Below are 19,742 nucleotides of genomic sequence, written 5' to 3'. Positions count from 1 at the left end.
TCACATCTCTACGGAGGTCTCAGAGAGGAAGCAAAGTGGATTTGAAACCATGAATGTAAAGATGTGCATAAAGGGATACATTCAGCCACTGACCATGAGAAAGTCATTATTCAATTGATCTTCAAGGTTAAAGCTGCTTTCATTTAAGCTTTGGACAGTCAGGAGCATTGTTACTCACCAGCTGTATTTCAACTGCCGTCACAGGTCGGTGGTTAAGCAACTGGAGCTTTTCTGCTCTGTTTAAAAGCAAAGAGTAAAACAATTCGCATTATTGTATAATTTGAGGGTCCCCTCAAATGACGGGTAAGATGCAAATACATTCCTGGTAACTTAGGGATGAAACACCACTGCTGAGAATAATTCTGACTGGGTTTGCAGTGCGGTTTAATCACCATGATAATTTGGGTATTTTTAAATACAGGACTGCCTTGTGTGTTTTAGACATACTGCTGTTGCCACATCTAGTCTAAGGTGGCAAGACCAAGTAAAGACCCTTAGATCATTACTGTACAAGCATAAATTTACATGCACTGTTGCTTTGTTAAACATCATGCACAAATGCTAAACAACTCAAAGATCACAGGCTCTCTTGCTATGAACACACAAGCACCAGAACAATTATCATACCTAAGAAGTTACAGTCCATCAGCCAAATGGCAGTAACTCGGGTATTCTTTTAGCCCATTGTAAATGCAGAGTTAAAAAAAAATAAATCAGCTTGAAACCACTTCTCGCATGTACTCTCTGCAACCCACACAGCTGAAGTAAATGTTTTTTTTCATACATTATTACAGCTGGGCTGAGGCCATAGTTTATGCATGGATCTTTGGGCAAAAATACATTTTTATCTCTGTTCCCATGCAAATCTACCTCTCCATTGTGTTTCTACAACTGTTAGGCACCAAGCAGCAAACCAGGTGGGGGACTGAGCTGGACTGTGAAGATAACCAACCTCTTTTCTCTGTTGGCTGGGGTTTTTATTGTAATTGTTGCCTTTTTGGTTGGGGTTTTTTTTTTGATTCACTGCACAGTCCCAAAAACATTGACATGACCACAAGCACTAAGATAACAAAAATGCCAAAGCCCCCCTCCCTCCTCTCAATCAGTGCCTGAGCTGTAAAAACTATGGTCACTTACTGTGGTTTGAAAGACAAGTAGTAATTTACTAATTTACAATAATTCAAACACTTCTGATTACCTGTCCACACAGAAAGTGTCCAGACAGAAAGTGATTCTATGCATTCAGATGTGCAGCCCTGTGCCTTTAGCACAACACCAATTCAATCAATATTAACTTATTTTGTTGTGATTTTAGATACGAGCCACGTTACATCTGTATTTTAAATAGTTTAAATTCCATTTTCCTCTGTCTACAAGGGGGAGAAGTCACTAGAACTTGTCTGTCTTTGGTACTTAAAACACCTGAATATTCAGAGAGACAGTTTAGCATCACTGAAGCCAGTGGCAAAATTCCTGATACATTCAGAACCATCACAACCTCACCCAGCCTCACTGTTTTTCTGGATTAATTTTAACCCAAGAGCTTACTTTCTCATGAAGAAATCTGACAAATGTCCATTTAAACACTTTGATCATTAAATGGAAAAAAAAAAATGGGTATAAGGGGAAAAAAAAATCATGGGGAAAAAAAGAGCAGCTTTTGAAATGTAAGAGGTGATCAAACAAGTACGTTCATTAAATTCAAACCACAACATTTAGACAATAGCTCTGCAGCCAAAAATTATTAATTTTACACTGTATTTAAATGCAAATAATTATAAAAACAAAGCAAAAAACATCTGTCATATGCCAGTAATGCATATTTCATTAATTTCAGAAGCTCAAAACACTAACATTGACTACACAATGGCAGCTAATAGTAGCTCATCATCTGAGCTGATCTTTGTGTTTCAGAATAGAAAAGCATCATAATACAACAGATGTTTAAAAGGGTGTACGGAACAGTAGCAAATGCACTTTTATAATAAAAAATACAATTAGAGTAGAGTAAGAATAGATACAATGAGTAAAGGAACTTGAACATGCATTTCTTTTTTTTAGGGGGGGAGGAATCTTCTCTGAGCAGCCATCTATGTTTATGCAGCATCTCTTTATTGTGCACATTCATGCATTAAAGTGAGAATTAACATGCATGATCTTCCAGCCTGTGATACTGTAACGAACTACAATTTTGTAGAACTAAAGCTTGGAATTTATTATTATTTAAAGGGCAACTTGAATGCATATTTAAACGGATTCAGAAGAGTTTTCCTCTGGTTTACTGGACCTGTGGGTGGTTTAGGAAGGAAGCCTTACAGCTCTCCAGGGAGCACAGATCTCTCCTGTGCAGGCATTTACAACTGACAGGTCAACGTCTACGCATCTGGAAACGCTTCAGATATACTGGCTCATCTCAAACGGCCTCTGACACTGGCTGCCCTTGAAATCCAAGACCAGCTAACAGCTTGTAACGTTGTCAGGCACTTCAGTACTTTATCATCCGTCTACGTGCCCTGGTACGCGTTCAAAGACCAAGGTGCTCACGCTCCTCAGGAGAAGCCTTTGACAAGCCATGCATCGCTCTGGTGGGTACGTGCATGCACATGTAGGTGTCAAGAGACTGAACTTAATCCTTAAGAAGGCATGCAGCTAACACCCAAAGAATAAAGCCTTTCAGTTATCCACTGAACACACGGAACGAGCAGCACTAGCCTGAAATTTTCCTGGCTGATGTCTCCTGAAGCAAAAACCCTGTGTTAGCACAGACTGTATGATCTAACAGACCCTCTTTAGCTAAAATCTCCAGGATGGCAATTGACATGGTGATGGGGACAGGGCTATGGGATACCATGGCTCAGCGAAGACAACTGCTCTACTGATACCACACATCAGGCTTTATTACACCAGAGGGTTTTGTGATGTGTATTCACAGCCCATAAGAACAGAAAACAGCTCTGATGAGATGACGTGCTGACTGTTGGTTTTAGATCCAACCTGCTGGTAACAAAACCAAAATCCTATGAAAAAGCAAAGTTTTCAATTGTTCCACCTAGTCCTAGAGCCATTCTGCCATTATTTTCATAGAATGCTGGAAAATAATTTTAATCATTACTTTCAGCTTCAAAACAAAAGCCTGCCATTTTAAAATGCAACATTTATGAAATACTAAAAATTCACAACAGAAAGCTCCAAGAAATCCTCCTAAATATTGACTTACCACTAAAAAGCATACACAATTCCACATCTTGAATTTACATTTACTTTACAAATGTACCTATTTTTTCGCTCACTAAATTTCAAAATTGGAGAAAGGGATAAGGAATTAGAACTTTATAAAGGACAAAAAAACCCTTTCACTTTAATCAGCCACAGAACTGTTCAAAATGTCTGTTTAACAATGAGCTCAAACACTGGGTACCACCCCTATCCTTTTAATCTTCTTTCCTATTTCTACAGAACCACATTGAAATATTTTTTTCAGTCTTCAGAAAAAGCTTGCAATGAAGTGACATTTGGCACCTGGATAAATGCCAACAAATGTGGCAGATTCACAGCATTTTCAGATTTCACAGTTAAGAACAAGAATACGTTTCTACCTGCACATCAGCATTTGCCCTTCCAAGCAAGACCATCAACTTAAGTCATTAAAGAAAACGCACCTGAACAGATTCTGAAAGTAAATACTTTAACAGCAGTTTCAAAGATTTTACTAAGAATCACCAATTATCAAATTAGTTCTTTGAGTTTGCCCAACGCTTATTTACATGTCTTGTACAAAGCAGTAAGGATCAGTATCCCTAATTTCAAAATGGCAAGGCTGAGGGGGAACAATTAAGCGGTGAGTGCTTTAAAGGCACTGGGGTTTGGAGTTATAAGAGTAGGGAAGAGATGTGGCATGGGAGGAGATGAAAGGCCCTTAAGATAGCACATGGCACCAGACGATCCTATATTCTTTGAAGACTCCACAAATTAATGCTGCTGAGAAGGACTGTGTGGTCGTGGCCCCTCTCCAGATCTCCTCCTTCCTCTTGGGGATTTTGTAGCACCCTGGAAAGGACCCATCCTTGCATTCATGAACTGAAAGGTGCATCCAGGCTGCAAAAATACAGGAGGATGCTGGGGAGAAGGTCCTTTGTGCCAATTCTGGTAAAAATCAGTATTTAAAGGCAATGCCCACTGTAGTGACTATGTTCTCTCTTCCCTCCTGCAAATAACTGTTTACATTATTCCTCCCTCTCCTATTAACAACCCCTTGGCAGCACAGGGTTTGGTCTTAAATTCTGAATAATGTGATTTTACAGACGACACAAAGGAATCAGAATTAGCTTGGTTAGCCAGATTTATTAGATTGCTTTGGTTTCGGAGAATCAGGGATGAAAGCCAAATATGTTTCCAGTGGTGGGAAGCAGTGAATACACCTCCTTTGTTTTCCCATGCTAATCACTTCTATCTATTTGGCAGCTTGCTATTTACAACAAGAGCATGGCTGAATTTAACACTGAACTGCAAGCATCACTGTTGGCTGCTTTATTGTCAGCAATATAAGGTATTTATAACTGCTGCCATTTACTACTATCATAAATAATGAAAGGACAGAAATAGAACCTTAATATTGATGGGAGACAAGTACTGAAATCCTTCAGACCAGAACTAAAATTGAGAGCAGGTCACTTAAGGAATCAATGGGAGAAAAAAAGCCACCTTTGTAAAATCGTAAAAGACATCACTGCCATAAAATCAGAAGTCCTAACAGAGCTGGGTAAAGAATATTAATAACATCTTCAGCGTACAAAAATCTGGCTGATTCATCTGAACGAATGTCTGAGATGTAGTGCTTTTTCCTCAAGAGCTAGAAAACCACCTGGTGCAGTGCCTGCAGCACTTCACAGAGGTACAGCAGCTGGCGCTCTGCTCCTGGCTTTCAGTGTTCCTTGCTTTATGGTCCCTGGCCAAGCATGTGTCTGTGCCTCAGTTTCCAGACATCTAAAATGGAGACAACATTTTCAGCTCTCACAGGAGAGCTACGAGAATATCTGCTTGTAAAACACTTCCCCCTCCTCCCAAAGCCCTGCTTACAAAGATCGACTGTTACGTTCACTGTTTCATTAATTTATTCTTTATATAAGCTTCTCACTGCACTCTCACCTGCCACTTCTGAGATCGGAGCCTTTTCAAACAAGTCCTACTTCACTTTTGGAGCAAGACATATCCCAATCCAATCCTACAGCTCCATCATATCTCCAGACAAAACATATTACTTGACTTTTACAAAAGAACACGTAAGACAAATTTTCTATTCTTGCTTTCCAAAGTAATACCTTTGAAATTTGTTGCCAACAACTTTAGAGCCAAATAAACAGGATCAAACAGCCAAAGCCATCATCATGCCTGTGCTAAAGAATGCAAATCCTATTGTCTAGAGCTATTTTAAAACATGTAGAGCTCCACCATCTTTATCACCAAGATTACCAGCAGAGCAGGTAACAACAGAAATAAATTAAACCAATTATACATCATGACTAAATCAATTAGTGAAACTGTTCATTTTTCCTGCAGACAAGTAATACATGACACGATAGAAAGGATCACCTCTCAAAGACTTCTTGCTTGTAAGTCATTAATATCACCATAACTCAGGAGAGAATAGACAGAAGTTTTAGTTAGGAGAAATGGATTTCAAAAGCGTAATTTCAGCAAAGGTGATACCATTCAGAGTATTTGGAGTTTTTAAAATGTGTACAGAAGAATGAGAGATAATTTGCAAGTAAGTCATCACAATGTGTTATCTGAAAAAAATCATGCCTGTTACTGATCTGCAAGACTCCCTACTGGAAAAATGACTATCGAAAGGGAATTACCAGCAGGGTGCAAAAAAACAAAAGCTCCATTTCATCTGAAGGTGCTTGTGTAGTGTTACAGGGTTTTAGAAATTAGGAACACTAACTAACACTAAAAAATAAGAAACTTTAGATGAGTTAACATTATATAATTATGATTTAAGCAACGTATTTGTTTTATTTGCATAGCAATTTAACCCAAAGAGCCAGAGAAATGACCAACTATTCAGTAACTGAAAATTGGTACCTAGCCAGTTATTTGCTGATCAACCTAAACATCATTCTGATAACCAAGATGTAAGTTATTTTCATTTGGCAAAACATTGCAAGATGGCAAAGAGATAAATAGACTGTAATTGAAGACATCTAGACAAACATGTTGATACTAGCGTGGGTACACTGGGTACTAGTATGGGTAGATGTGCTCCTCCTGCAGTAACATTTTATCTTTTCTCTTCTGTTTAATAAATACCCAGCTGCTAAGGTTATCTAAGAAATACCAAACATGTAAATGTGCAAGACATGAACAGCTACCTCTTGCTTACGTGGGAGGTCCACATTAGCAGCTCTTCCTGCTGTGGGTACAGAATACAGACACGCGCTCCAAGCACGTGAGCCCAGATCAGCTCAGGGGACCCTTTTGATGCTTTGGTCTCAGATCTCCACGCAATTTCTGACCTTCCCACTCGTAACAAATGGAGCAACCAGAAGGTTACTACTCTTGGCATCCCCTTGAAGCAAACAATCACAAAATGCCCCTGAAGTTCAACGTTGCAACAGAAGACAGGATTGCTCAGCCCTCGACACTAGCAGTAGCACTGCAAGCAGTGCCAGCTGGAGCTCAGGACCCACCGCACCGACTTCTTCTAACGCCGATACCAAAACCTGACTGTTACCGTCAGTCTCCGTGTACCTGGGATTTCTTGCTAGCACATACACAAATCAGAACCTGAATACCAACAATTCCATCAGAAATAAGCTTTAAGGAATGGAAACGCTGCAAGCCTGAACGTGCATCAGTATCAGCGCTGACAGCAGGATTTTGCGTGGGCACAGGCATGATAAGCCTGAATTTAGTTCATGCTCCATTACATCTAAAAAATAAAATGAACTTTTTCTGGCTCAGATGAACCCATCTTTACACTTTCTACAGTATGCATGTTTATACTCATGCTCATTAAATAAAAAGGATAACTGTCCCACTCTCTAAACTGAAAGTGAAGAATATTTCCAGCTTAATTGCCCCCAAAAAAGTATTTGTATTTTCTCTGGACTGCCTGGATTTTAGTAACACTGCTTGGAACACGAAAACTGCTCATTCAAGAGAAGAATACATGAGTGATGAGTGATGGCTGAAAGCTATTTTCTCACATACAAGCAAGATTCCACTAATCAGAGTTAATCATCCGTTACGTGGACTCTTAGAGGACCTGCCTAGTAAGAAATCCCGACATGGCAATTCCTGCTGTGAGGCTGAGCAGTGCCTCTCTGCTTCTAGGCCACATCCAGCAGTAGCTAAGACTCAGCTAGAGCCAAAATCAGCATTTCCAGCTGAGGGCAAAGATGTGGAGCGGGCCTTGGGACAGATAAAAGCTCAGGCTGTGGGAGACAAAAATGTCTACAGTTATGGGAGACGAAAATGGGTCTGAGGTCTGCGTTTGTGCAGAGAGTGTATATTGTTAGGAGGTGAGGATGTAGGATTACAATAGTATAATCCTTCACAATCAAAATAAATGTTCTCCTGGAAGACAAAAAAAAAGAAAAAAAAAAAAGCACAGCACTGTCTTGTGTTCAAGATCACGCTGCATATCTGGGTAGACAGAATGGACAGCACACTGCTACAGTGCATAATACATCCACAGAATCTAAAAAATAATAAAAAGCTACATACTGTTGCGTAAATTAAGACAAAACGTGTCATATTCCGTGAGTAGCGAGCCAAATACTTGCAGCATTTATATTTTAACCAAAACCACCTACTACGTGTCTTGGTAATGCCCATTTTTTAGTTACTATGATGCCTCAAGGGTTAAAGCTAATGATATTATAAGCGATCTAGGTGCTAAGACTTAGGCCTTGTTATATAGTTTACTGATGATTTGCTGAAGTCAGTAGTTACTTAGTAGATTTATAACCTTGTTAAAGGACAAAAAGGATAAAATAAGAAAGATAATGATGATTTGTCAAGGTTGTCTGCTAGGAGGAGCAAGAACAAACAGCACATGGAAGATAAAGGAAGAAAAATAACAGATGGACACTTGGCAGGACATGTCAGCCGATAAGAGTCGAGGTCATGGGGGTAAAATAATTGTGGTAGTGGGAGATTCACGACCTCCTACTGAAATGCCCCCCCCCCCCCCCAAAAGGACGGATCCCCCGCTAGGGGAAAATGCATAGTGAATTTAAAATGAACCAGTACCTTTACACTGAGGTGAGAAAGCAACTAACCAATAATTAGTTAGTAGGTGTAGACTTTGGGCAGAACTAACCAATGTTATTGTATAAATATGTATTGCGAGTAGAACTAGGTGTGTATGATAGGTGAAGTGATCCCCCATGCACCCAGCGCTGTAAGAAAGATATTTTTCTTTTTTATTTTTCTTTTTTTTTATTTAATTTTATTTTCTAAAAACTCTATCTTAAAGTCTTATAAAGTTTCTTTTACCTGTCATTTTCAGTATTAACTAAACTCCTAGACTGTAAATATATATGCATGCATGTTTTGTTTTGTTTTTCTAGTAAGAGATCTATAAGCATGGGCAAGAAGAGAACAGTGTCAGTGCCAAGACAAAGCACACAGAGCTAAAAAAAAACCCTAAAACATCTGTGAGACTGCAGAGGCAAATTTATGCTCAGGAATGTAGGGTTTTCAGTCGCTAGGAAAACCAAAAAAGTAACAGCAGTATACATAACCTTGTATTTTATTCCTAGCTGAAAATACTTGAGTCAAATCCTATGGTCTCAAGTCAACCACAGCAACTCATGTGAAATGTTGTCTAAATCAAGCTCAGAGGATCTGGCATGGGGATGAGCAGCACTGAGCTGTGGCCTGTGAAATCACAGGAGCAGCCAGCACACGGTCTGCGCAAACATACCGGGCTGTATTTTCTGCAGGGGTTACCACTGCACTTCAATGCCAGTACATTTGTCCAGGATGAAATCCAAGGACTGGTATCTGAATGCAAAAAACACTGAGCAACATTGCTGCAGATTAAAGAGTTAATTTCCAATAAATTCAGAGGGAAACACAATAGTCTTTTTCAAGACTATAAATGATGCTATTGTTAAGCTACCATCATTCTGACTTTGGTGTTGAAATTTTGAAAACTCTGGAGGAGACAAAAATTACAAAGCAAATCATTCAGCCTTCAATATTGTGAAGGTTTATATTTGTTGTAGTTTTTGGCAGTAATGAGGGAAAATACTTTCTTAAAGTACACACTCAAATGTTCAACTTCCTTGAATGTGTGGATTTAACGACAAAAAGGGTAATGCTTATGTCCAATTTTAAAAATTATTACAATATGCAGTGATTGCAAATTTGATTATTTCAAGATTAGATTTAAGACAGGTTATCAGTAACAGGAAGAAGCAGAAGGAGAGACAGTTTTCATTTAACTGTAATTACAGAGTACAAGCTTAATAGACGTTCTTTTCATGCAAACCCATTTACTATACCTTACAAAATATGAAGCCATTCCAGCAACTAAAACTGGAAAATTAACTGCTAGTGGCATACTGTATTTCCAAGTACAACATGGCTTACTGTACTGCAGTGTTAGCCAAAGCTTGAGGCCTCAACAAGGTAATAATAAAATTCACTATGATGTCAGTTCAGAGCTTTTAATTTAGAACGAAAATAAAATCTCAGTTCTACAATTTCAATTTTACCAAAATAACTGATAACAAGGAAAAAACCTGTGCTTTACCATACTTTACTAACTATATCAGTAAAATACATGTTTAGATGTCTTTGAATTTGCTCCATTTAGCAAAGCAGCTATATGAAATGACTCTGAAAGGTCTGTTTGTACGTGTCAGTACTTATTTTTAAAATTTGTCTTTTAGGAAAAATAATTTTTTTCCTGCCAGCAACACTGAAAAAACCCTCCATCACAAAATGGATGGCTATCAGCAGAAAAAATATGCTGGTCTGTTAACCTGGTATTTTGAGCGGCAATTATTAGCAATAACAGAAAAGACAAGACTTGAAGTGATTTTACAGGAACTGCACCACTTGCCAGCACTGTGTTATCAGCTCTCTAACTGGAGCCAGAACCTTTCAGGACATCACATGCAGCCTGACGAGCAATGCATTCTGCATGGCTAGTATTGCGGGTTTGTGGAAGCAGGGCAGGAAAAACGAGAATTCACTTGATTAAAAGCTCTGTTCTTCAAAAGCATGTGCCTCGGTTCCTGGTGCTTCTCTGGCTGGTGGCTCGTGTTCGTCACTACCCTGACGTTCTCACATACACTAGCACAACCTTGTGCTTGAGCGCTGCAATAACATGCCGAGCAGGAAAGTCAGCTCATCACACCCCCCACCTCCACATAGAGCTGCAAATCCTCCCTGTATTCAAAACCCTGAAGCTGTATGAGAAAAGAAGTTGCTGAGCCTAGTTAACAGCACAAACACACCGCTTGATTGTTTTCTCCTTGATCAGAGGCAGTCCTAACAAGGAATTTAACTAGCGGAGGAAGCAGTCCTCCAGATTTTTCTGACCAGTTATGCCTTTTAACCAGATTCTCTATTCCTTTTGTAACAGGAAGACAGAAAATGCTGCTACACACTCACTGAGGATAGACACCAACAGAGATATATCTTAAATTTGTTGCCAGCAGAGACAGCATATGACCAGCTAAGAGATTAAGGGAAATGGCCCATCTCTGAATGCCTTACCCAGAAAGCAAGCAGCAAAGACAGACTCTGGAGTTCATTACTCTTCATGGGCGGAAAAGTCGTTACACAGGATCACGTAAATAGGTCCTGGAGAGCAAACATTGCAGGTTCTTTCCTCTCAAAGGGGAAGAAAGCTCTCTACCAGATAACTGGAAAGAAATCTCTAGTGAAGTCTTTTATACAAATACCACCTCCATCCCACTGAATGGAAATTATTAAAGCCTTTAGTTTTTAATTTATTTAACAACAGAGCAGTGTTGAAACGATCTTGGTTATGAACCAAAGGGTAGTTCAAAATTTCCTTAGAGGCATTACTATTTTAAGCAGTTTAACATCAAGTGCATTATACAGGAACTGCACACCATATGCTATCTGTGTTTGGTGTGAAGAGGCTGCCAGATGGGCTCTGATACTTTGAGCTTCAAGTGTCTGAATGGAAAAGATCAGAGGAAAGAAAAAGTGCCAGGATCACACAAAACAATGCCGTTTCTTATTTTGTAAAGTACGTGGAAATGCAGAGCTGGCAAGTTCTTTACCAGATGACAAAGATATTAACAAAGTAGAAGTTGTACAGGACGCTCAGGAAGCTATGGTATCACAGTCCAATCTGAGTTCTGATAAGCCATAAATGTGGTATACTTGTAACCTAAACCAGTGGCTGGCTCTTCACTCTTGTCCTTTTGCCATCATGCAGAAGGAAAGGACTTGGGAATCATTCTCTTGCTTATCTTACAGACAGGTTCAGAGAAAAGGGATAGAGAGGATGATGCCTAAAACCAAAGGCACCTTCCTAGCATCCGGAAAAAATAAAAGTCAAAAAGCTCATTTAAAGCTTGTAACTATTTCAACCTTTGCAGCAGTGCTAGAGTCAAGCTCACAGAACAAGCAGGAATGGGAAGGCAAATATTTGGGTAGATCTTCTACAAAACAGCTAGGTACTAAGGGAGACAGATTTTGTAGCTAGAATCTTCTGCGTTATGACCAAAAATTGTTTAGTACTTCAGTCTTGGAGACCCCACATAAGGGGAGCATATGCGGTCAGGGTATCTAATGTGGTAACAGAGTTCCCCTGCCTTTTTCTAAGAGTTAACCCTGAGGTCCTGCTTAAATTCTACCAGAAAGGAGTTTAGAAATGGGCTTTAAAACAAAAAAAAATCTTTGACTTTTAATGGGACTCTTACACCTAACTTATTCAGTTACTTCTGAAAAATCCTATTCTGCCTCTTTAACTCTGCTGGCTTTTTGCTGTGATACAGTACTCTTCTGGTGCTTTCCTAACCTGCTGCCCTGTACAGACTGAACAAGCTTTTTTCACTTCAAACAGGATAACTGTTTCACAATAACAGAAATGAAAGATGCTCGCTACTTAAAATTGGCAGCAAAACATTTTTTAAGACGCTCGCTTCAATTTCCATACTATCAGCTCTTTACAAGTAAACGAGTATTCTCTTCATGCTTTAACACCTCCATGTCAGAAAATAATTAAGATATCTTGCCCTCTACATAAATTAGTGTCCTGCTATATAAAATGAGCTATGGGAGGACTAAACAGTGACATACTGACCTGGTAACTTTAGGTCTACAAAAGAAAGCACTACAAGCAAAGTTACAATACCCATGACAAAGCTTCCAAGCACTAGCACCCCTGTGTCTGTAATGACAGCAACACTGATCAGAGCTGCTGATAACACTGGATGTGAGCATAATTCTTTGTAGAGGGGACACTGGAAGTCAACAAAATAGCTGACAATCTGCTTTCTACTCAACTACTAGAATTTGGATAGAGTAAAAAAACTTGCCTTGTGGCACTGCACTCTCCAGATGCTCTCACTTTGCATTTCTTTTTGTGGCACAACCCAATTGTTAGTAAAAGGCTCCTTCCCAGAGCATGAACTCCTTGGGAGTCCTTCCAGCAGGGAAGAAAAATGCAGTCAGTATCTCTACAGCACATAAACTGCTCCTTCGTGGTGAAGAATGAGTCATTTAGAAGGAACTAAATCTTCGTTCTTTCTGCTTTAAAAAAATCAGGTGTCTGATTAGAGCTATCCAATCAAGTAACCAAGTGATTCTGTTTCTTTTGGGTCTGACTACTGACAACCGGCTTCACTCACACTTGAGGGAGGTTTGAGAGGATTATGTGTTTCAAGCACTGTGACCAGGCACTCACACCACTGCCAAAGAGAAAAATGCCTTTTGAGTCTTCTTGTAACCATGAAGGAAATCTTTTATTTTCTATGCAGGACTTCAAAGAAGAAAAAGAACTGTATGTTCAGCTTGCCTAGAAACTGCACAGGGGGGTGGTGTGGGGTATTCACTGACACAATATTTAGGTAACTGAAATGTACATCTCAGAAATTCTACTAGATGTAAATATCAGTGGACAAACAGTACAGAAAGAGAAGATGAACATCTTAGCTTGCTAAACACCAATGAGAAAGCATAACCCTGAGAGGTGATCACCCCTGAGCAGCTGGCATTCACGGATTCACATAAAACTTCACTTCAAAATAAAATTCTTCCCCAAACGTCTATATTAAGATTTTACTTACTTATTACCTCCCTGCAATAGAGTCATCTTTTTCACCTCTTAGGAATTAATGCAATTTTGCTTAAGGAAGTTCACAAAAATAAGACTGATAATAAACTGGGGTTGTGTTCAGGGTTTTTTTGGCGGGTTTTTTCCCCCCATTGTCTTACTGTGTTCAAAACCCATTTACAACCTACAACTCCAGCCTCAGAAAACTTTTTATGAACTCTACTTTGTGCTTGGACTGTGTACAGTCACACTAAAAACCAACATACTGACAAGAGTCTGTTTGAGAAATATATTAGTAAATACAGGCCCACTTAAGGAAATAGTCATCCATGTAGGCGTTAACGAGTGAAGGAAAAGATGTTTGGATGAGTAATTAAATAATGGCATAAAATACTTAATATACATTAATCAAAACCAGACAGATTATCAGACTGTGTACAAGGGGATCTCTTTTTCAACATTGCCATGAGTTTATACTTTCATTCAAAGGCGTATCTCTACTTACTTGGTTAGCTTATGGCCTTTCATTGCCACGAGGAAATCTCTCACAGTCTCAGGACTCTGGTATCTACAGGGTGTTTTTGAAATGTACTTCAACGTCTGCAATGGATAGAAAGAAATTATAGTTATTTCACAGTGACTATCTGCTTTACCAGCTGTGTACGAAACAAGCTGATTTTGAAAAGTCTCCTCAGTATCACTGAGAAGAACTGGAAAAGGCAATTCAGGTTTGGCTTTTTAGTGTGGGTTTGTTGTGGTTTTTTTTAACAGTGGGAAGTGCTGTCATAGGTGATGCAAATCACTTACATTTTTCCATCTTCAGTAAGACTATACTGATACTTGCTGAGGGACTAAAAACCAAGCAATATGTAACTACAACTTTATGTAATAGAAATTACGTTAGTACTTATCCAGAAAGCCCCAGTGAATTCATTCCATAAAGACATGACCCAGTCAGCTCATTACACACCCAGGTGAGAATTACAGCTTTGACTGTTCCCTCTGTGGCCTCGGATGGCCATTTATCTGATCTGTTCAAAGCTCAACATCATCAGTTGAAGAGCACAGGAAAGGAGTGGGTTTTAGCACGCTCTACTAAAAACCACCTGCTGTCTGTGAAAGACATTTGCTTTCCTGGTTTGAAATAATCCCAGGTGATGCTAAGACATACTTACAGCTGAATAGTATCACTCAGATTTCCTTTTAAAACAAACATTTACAGATTCAAAGCTAGTTTAAAGAGGTACTAAAATACGGCATTTGGGGTTTTTTTTTTCGGTGGTGGTTATTTTTTATTGGTAGTTATTTTGGTTTTTTAAAAACAGTAACCCTTCAGAAAAGTTGAATACTCCTCACCCTTAAAACCATGTTACCTTCTGCCAAGTTTTCATGTGCTCAGTGCCAGGACACTCTCACTGCCAACCCATAAATAACTCATTAAGCTCCCAATCCATGGTTGCTTTCATCCTCTATATGCTTATTTGGCAATGCTCATAGAAGCAGGTTAGGTGGGTTGTCATAAAAATCTGCAAAATACTCTAGTACTAGAAATGTTTCTCTGACTTGAGACAATTTTTCCCTTCATTTTTCACATCTAACGTTTACCAACCTCAGCTAACTTTTGCAGATGTTACATCTGCTTGCTTTATTTAAAACAACATGATACCTAGCAGACAGAAAATACATAATGTAATTTGACCTGAGTAAAATAAAAAACCTGTTGATAAAAAACCCACACAAATTCCAGATCACAGCTGTCTTTTCACTGGAACTAGCTTAGAATCTTCCTGAACGTTGCTTGGATTAGGCCCCAAAATGAAGAGTTGGAAATAATGGGCATCAATGGAAAAGTCAAAGAAATCCTTGCATTGTGTGCATCAGCAACTGAAGGATTTAAGAGTATTGCCAATGCTTGTTTTGAATTAAGGAAGAAAATCTTCATCTGTTGATACTGCATTAATTAGACATAAAGCTTAAAAGTATCAATTCAACTGACTGATGACGCACTAACTGGATTGCAAATACAGAGATACACATGGTAGGATACCACATGCACAGAGTGTCAATAATAATACAAAACCATAAAATTCTATGTTACTATTCTAGTTTCTTTCTCAGAAAACCTTTAAACTGAATATTTATATTTGAAAAGTCAGAAGCCAAAAAAAGCTGAATCAGTATTCACAGAGCAGAAAATAACAGATACTAGGGAAAAACGAGCTACAAGATCAGTATGACAAACACAAAAACATGCAAATGTTATTTCCAGTGTATTTCCATTAAAATCTGTTATCATTTTTAAATGCTACTAAAGGAAAACAGACTTCAACAATACAGGGTAATTCATCCTACTTAACAGATAGAGAGTCCACGAAATATGAAACACTGGGATTCTTAAGGACCAGCTTCATTGGACTACTGAGAAATGCATTTAAAAGCACAGTAAGGTGTTAGAAAACCCTCCTTTCTGTAAGCCCTTTCTGACCTTTTCAGATAAAATGAAGTTGTTATCCACCAACAGCGACTGGAACAAAATCATCATACTGTCATATAACAAAATTATTTAATAGAAGTAATTTGTTTTCTAGATTAGTCTTTTTTGGCAATTTCAAATCAATTAAAATACCAGATATACAGTAACAAATAGCTCCAGTTTAGCAAGGTTTGTCTAGTTATTTCAGTACCAATGGACACAAGCCTGCACAGAGCTCACGAAGATCTATGCAAAGACAATCCCATAAGACCAAATTCTGGTTTTCTTTCAGTCAAATATAAAGAAAATATACCTAGAGTTTACACCAGCTTCACCCCATGCACAAAAATGAGCATTCTATAGGTATTTAATGTGCAGTAATGTAACAAGGCAATTAAAGATTTAAGGTGCATTCTGACAAAATGTATTTACAGGATCTTTCTCAGCTGTTTCAGAGAGGTACAGGAAGAGACCATTAGTCTCCATGAAGATTTAAATTAGATTTTTTTGTAAGCCCCTATTTTGTTGAATATGAGGCTTAGGAATTACTACTCTATACCTTTTCAAACAAAGCCAGAACTAAAACAAAAACAAAGCCTAGGCCAAATCTTATTCACATGAGCAGTTTCACTGCTCAATGGGATTACTCGTGCAAGCAAGGCAAACTGCTTTCAACCTGCTGCCAACTGTGGTGCTACTCATGCAAGTCTCTTGACACAGACACAATAGGTCATACTGCAAGTCTGTTATGAAGTTGCTAATTTGAGGTATTTCAAATGTTAATGTTTGTATTATATGATTTTAAAAGTTCTTCCTAGCTATAGATTAAACATTTATTACCAATGTGGCATCCAACTGATGTTGCTGTATGTACGTGTGATTTTGTTATTCTTTTGACAAAAAAAATTATCTATTTTAGTTGGAAGTTATTAGTTTAATTCCATTAATAAAACACCAGTATATGTGATGTGTGTCTCAGCTTTTAAATCATGAATTACACGGTATCACCAATTCATCAGATGATAGCAAGTTCTGCCCTGAGTATTAAAAGGATAGAATATTTGGAATAAACCTCCCCCCCAAACTAAACACTTAACAGGGGGGTAGGGGTGATATTCTTTTGGGGATAGATTTTAACAAGAGCAGGTGCAGGCCTCTGCCCTGACAGTGCCATTACAACAACCTGAACAGGCTGACCACAGAAAAGTGGCAAATAAAGTTATTTTACTGTGGGTTTTAATAAGGGAAGTTTGATATAAAATGATTAATATCCAGACCTAAGGGCATGAAATACCCCAGACTGGGCTAATTTCGCAGCACTACTCACTTCATACATGATTGTGTTCAGATTCTGCTGACCAGAGCTCTGCTTGTTTTTTCCACTCTCTTTGCGCTGCTGCTTAAGATCAGTAAGTAACTGGAACACCTGAGGAAAAAAAATTGGTTTAGATAATTTATTTTACCTTAACATATGACAGGAGGAAGACATAAATGAACAACGCAAAATCCCATCAATCAAACAACAAAAAAGCGTGGCTTCTTTGACGAATGCACCAGCAATTGAAATGAAAAATGTTTTGGCACCAGAATGATGAATAGGTATGTAAATTTAAAAAAAAAAAATTGTGACCATGTACAACAGATCTTTGGTACTTGTTAAATGTTATTCAGGAGCCCCAAAGGAGAAGTTGACAGGATGAATCTATCCTACTTGTTTACCTCATATACTGAACACAGTTGGGTCATACCCTGCTGCACTGGCACAGAGCTCCCATTTAAGTATCAGTGATGCTTGAAGCAAAATGTCACAGCAGTTTATAGTCCCACTGGATTTGTTACAACAGATGTACCTATAATATTAACATGGATATAAGTCCTGTCTCACAGAGATGCAATTTTACATCATCTACAAAAAAAAGAGTAAACTCTACAACTGCCACACTGCCAGGAACCAACTAAATAAAGGCTTGACCTATAGATGCTCCTGAGATTAGTGATCCCATTGTAAATTCCAGTGGAGTTGCTCATAATAGTAAATGTTACAGTGACCAGCATGGTGTAACAGTAGGTTAAGCCACAAAGATTAAATTAGCTCCCTATTTCATCACAACAATGTAACACAAGCAGAAATTCCTGAAAAGAATGTAATAAAGTTGTCTTCACATTTATGATGCAGTGAACATTAATGTAGGAGCAAGATCCAGAGGGTAAGTCTGAAGGCAAGGAAGATGTCTTGATTTTTGCAACTGTGCTTTGTCAAATCTCTTGCAACACTGCAACATCTTTATTCATCATAGCTAGATATGCAGCAGAATGTTGAGACAACATCACAATTACTCTTTTATTCCCATATTAAATCATTTTATGTTGAAGTTTCTTCAGATGTTTTGCTTCAGGCTTTACAGTACATCCAATGCCAATACCCACAGCAAAAACCAGACCACTTCTTACTATTTATCCCCAATTTTTTTTAACTAGCTTCACTCAAGATCCAGATCCAATGGCATTATGAACCGACAAGTCCATAGGAATAAGAATACAAACATTTCTAGCCAGTGAGAAAAAAGAATATAACCAGCTACAAGTCCTGCAATTACTGCGTACTGCATCCTTATGAAAAAGGAACACCTGTCAACCCTGACCTGAAAGCCAAAACTCAAGCTATAAACTTTTACCTAATAAATATTTGAAGAAAATGTAGCTGGTGACAACAAAACACAACATAACAACTTCAAATTCACAGAAGAAATGTAGGCATGGAACATACAACACGTCAGTCCTGAAAGAACGTTAGCTACGCCAGTCAAATAGCAACAGAAAAGAGGAGCAAACAAAGGTACTGGTAGTCTCACGGGAATAAGTACTTTGAAGAGCAGTGAAAAGCCGTGCCCCAAAAGCCTATAGCTGCAGACAGGGCAAATCCCTTCCTGCACAGGATGGAAAAGCTGCGTGCACGACAACTGTGCTGTGAAACGGAAATGAGAAATAATCATACTAATCAGTAACTTCATTTTCTACTTCCTTTTGCTCTTTTTCAACACAATTGTATATTCACCAACAAAAACTAAGCTGAAGTTCTGACTGAAGAGCACAAAGAATGGATGCTGCATTTCTCCTTATTCTGGACTATACCTTTAGGACACTTCGAGATTTTACGTACCATGGCTGACATGAAACTCAGCAGGCAGGAACACCTACATTCCAACAATATCCCAGCAAATGAAGATGGAGGCAGAGATGATTTTGCAATAAAAAACCTCTGAAACACTTGCTATTTTCTTTACTGCAACAGTACACGTTTTTAACTAACAGACACTCAATACTAGTTTAGCTGACATAATATATAATCTGTTTCTTAAGCAACAACAGTTCTTTCCAAGTATCTCATTAAAGCCCTTCTAACAGTCACCAGCTGGTTGCTCTGCTGTGTGCAGAGAGATGCAGCTCAAGATAAAACATTTCAAGATTTATTTCAGAATAGAATGAAACAGCTGTGCAACTTTCAAGCTTCAGCAGTACAATAATATAAACAAAGCACTTCGGTTATTAAAACGGTTCAAAAATTACACTCATGAACACAGCACTGAAATGTTTCCATTACCTGGCTGCAGTTAAACCAACAAGAACACTACATTTCTTTCTATCTCACTAAACAAAAAACACCTGTACTCAGGAGAGAGGAAAATGATTCAGAACTTACCTACTAGAAAATAAGATATTTTATTTGTTATACGTATTCATTGTTTGTTATGACAGGGCACCGTAGCTTCCTCCTGACTCCAGACTAAGGTTCATCACTGGCTTCTAGGAGTGTTTATCCTGGGTAACACACCTCAGATCAGCAAAGTGCCTCACCCTTACTGTAATCTAACCTGCTTTGGAAACACCACAAGATCTTGAAAAAAATACTGTCAAGCATTCAGGGGTGTAAGACTGCATTTCCAGTAGCACTGGCTTTAATATAACTATGCATTAGTGAGTTACAGGTTCTTGGAT

At 38.5% G+C, this 19,742-nt stretch overlaps 1 protein-coding gene across 3 annotated transcripts in view; it reads right to left on the bottom strand.

Moving 5' to 3' along the window:
- The window catches only part of LOC121097733 (CGRP receptor component), a 33,605-nt gene that overhangs the window by 9,346 nt on the left and 4,517 nt on the right, over positions 1–19,742 (bottom strand). For 2 of the 3 annotated variants that reach the window (XM_040614989.1, XM_040614997.1), the window contains exons 3-5: positions 17,074–17,172; positions 13,779–13,873; positions 179–236 (exon numbers count right to left, since the gene is read on the bottom strand). In XM_040614989.1, the coding sequence (XP_040470923.1) occupies positions 179–236; positions 13,779–13,873; positions 17,074–17,172 (252 nt within the window). Of the gene's footprint in view, positions 1–178; positions 237–13,778; positions 13,874–17,073; positions 17,173–17,465; positions 17,552–19,742 lie in introns of those variants that run through there. The other variant, XM_040615003.1, reaches the window with a different exon arrangement.

The sequence above is a fragment of the Falco naumanni genome, chromosome 1 (assembly GCF_017639655.2).
Source record: "Falco naumanni isolate bFalNau1 chromosome 1, bFalNau1.pat, whole genome shotgun sequence".
NCBI classification, from domain to species: Eukaryota; Metazoa; Chordata; class Aves; order Falconiformes; family Falconidae; genus Falco; species Falco naumanni.
This window is presented reverse-complemented; position numbering and strand designations above follow the sequence as displayed.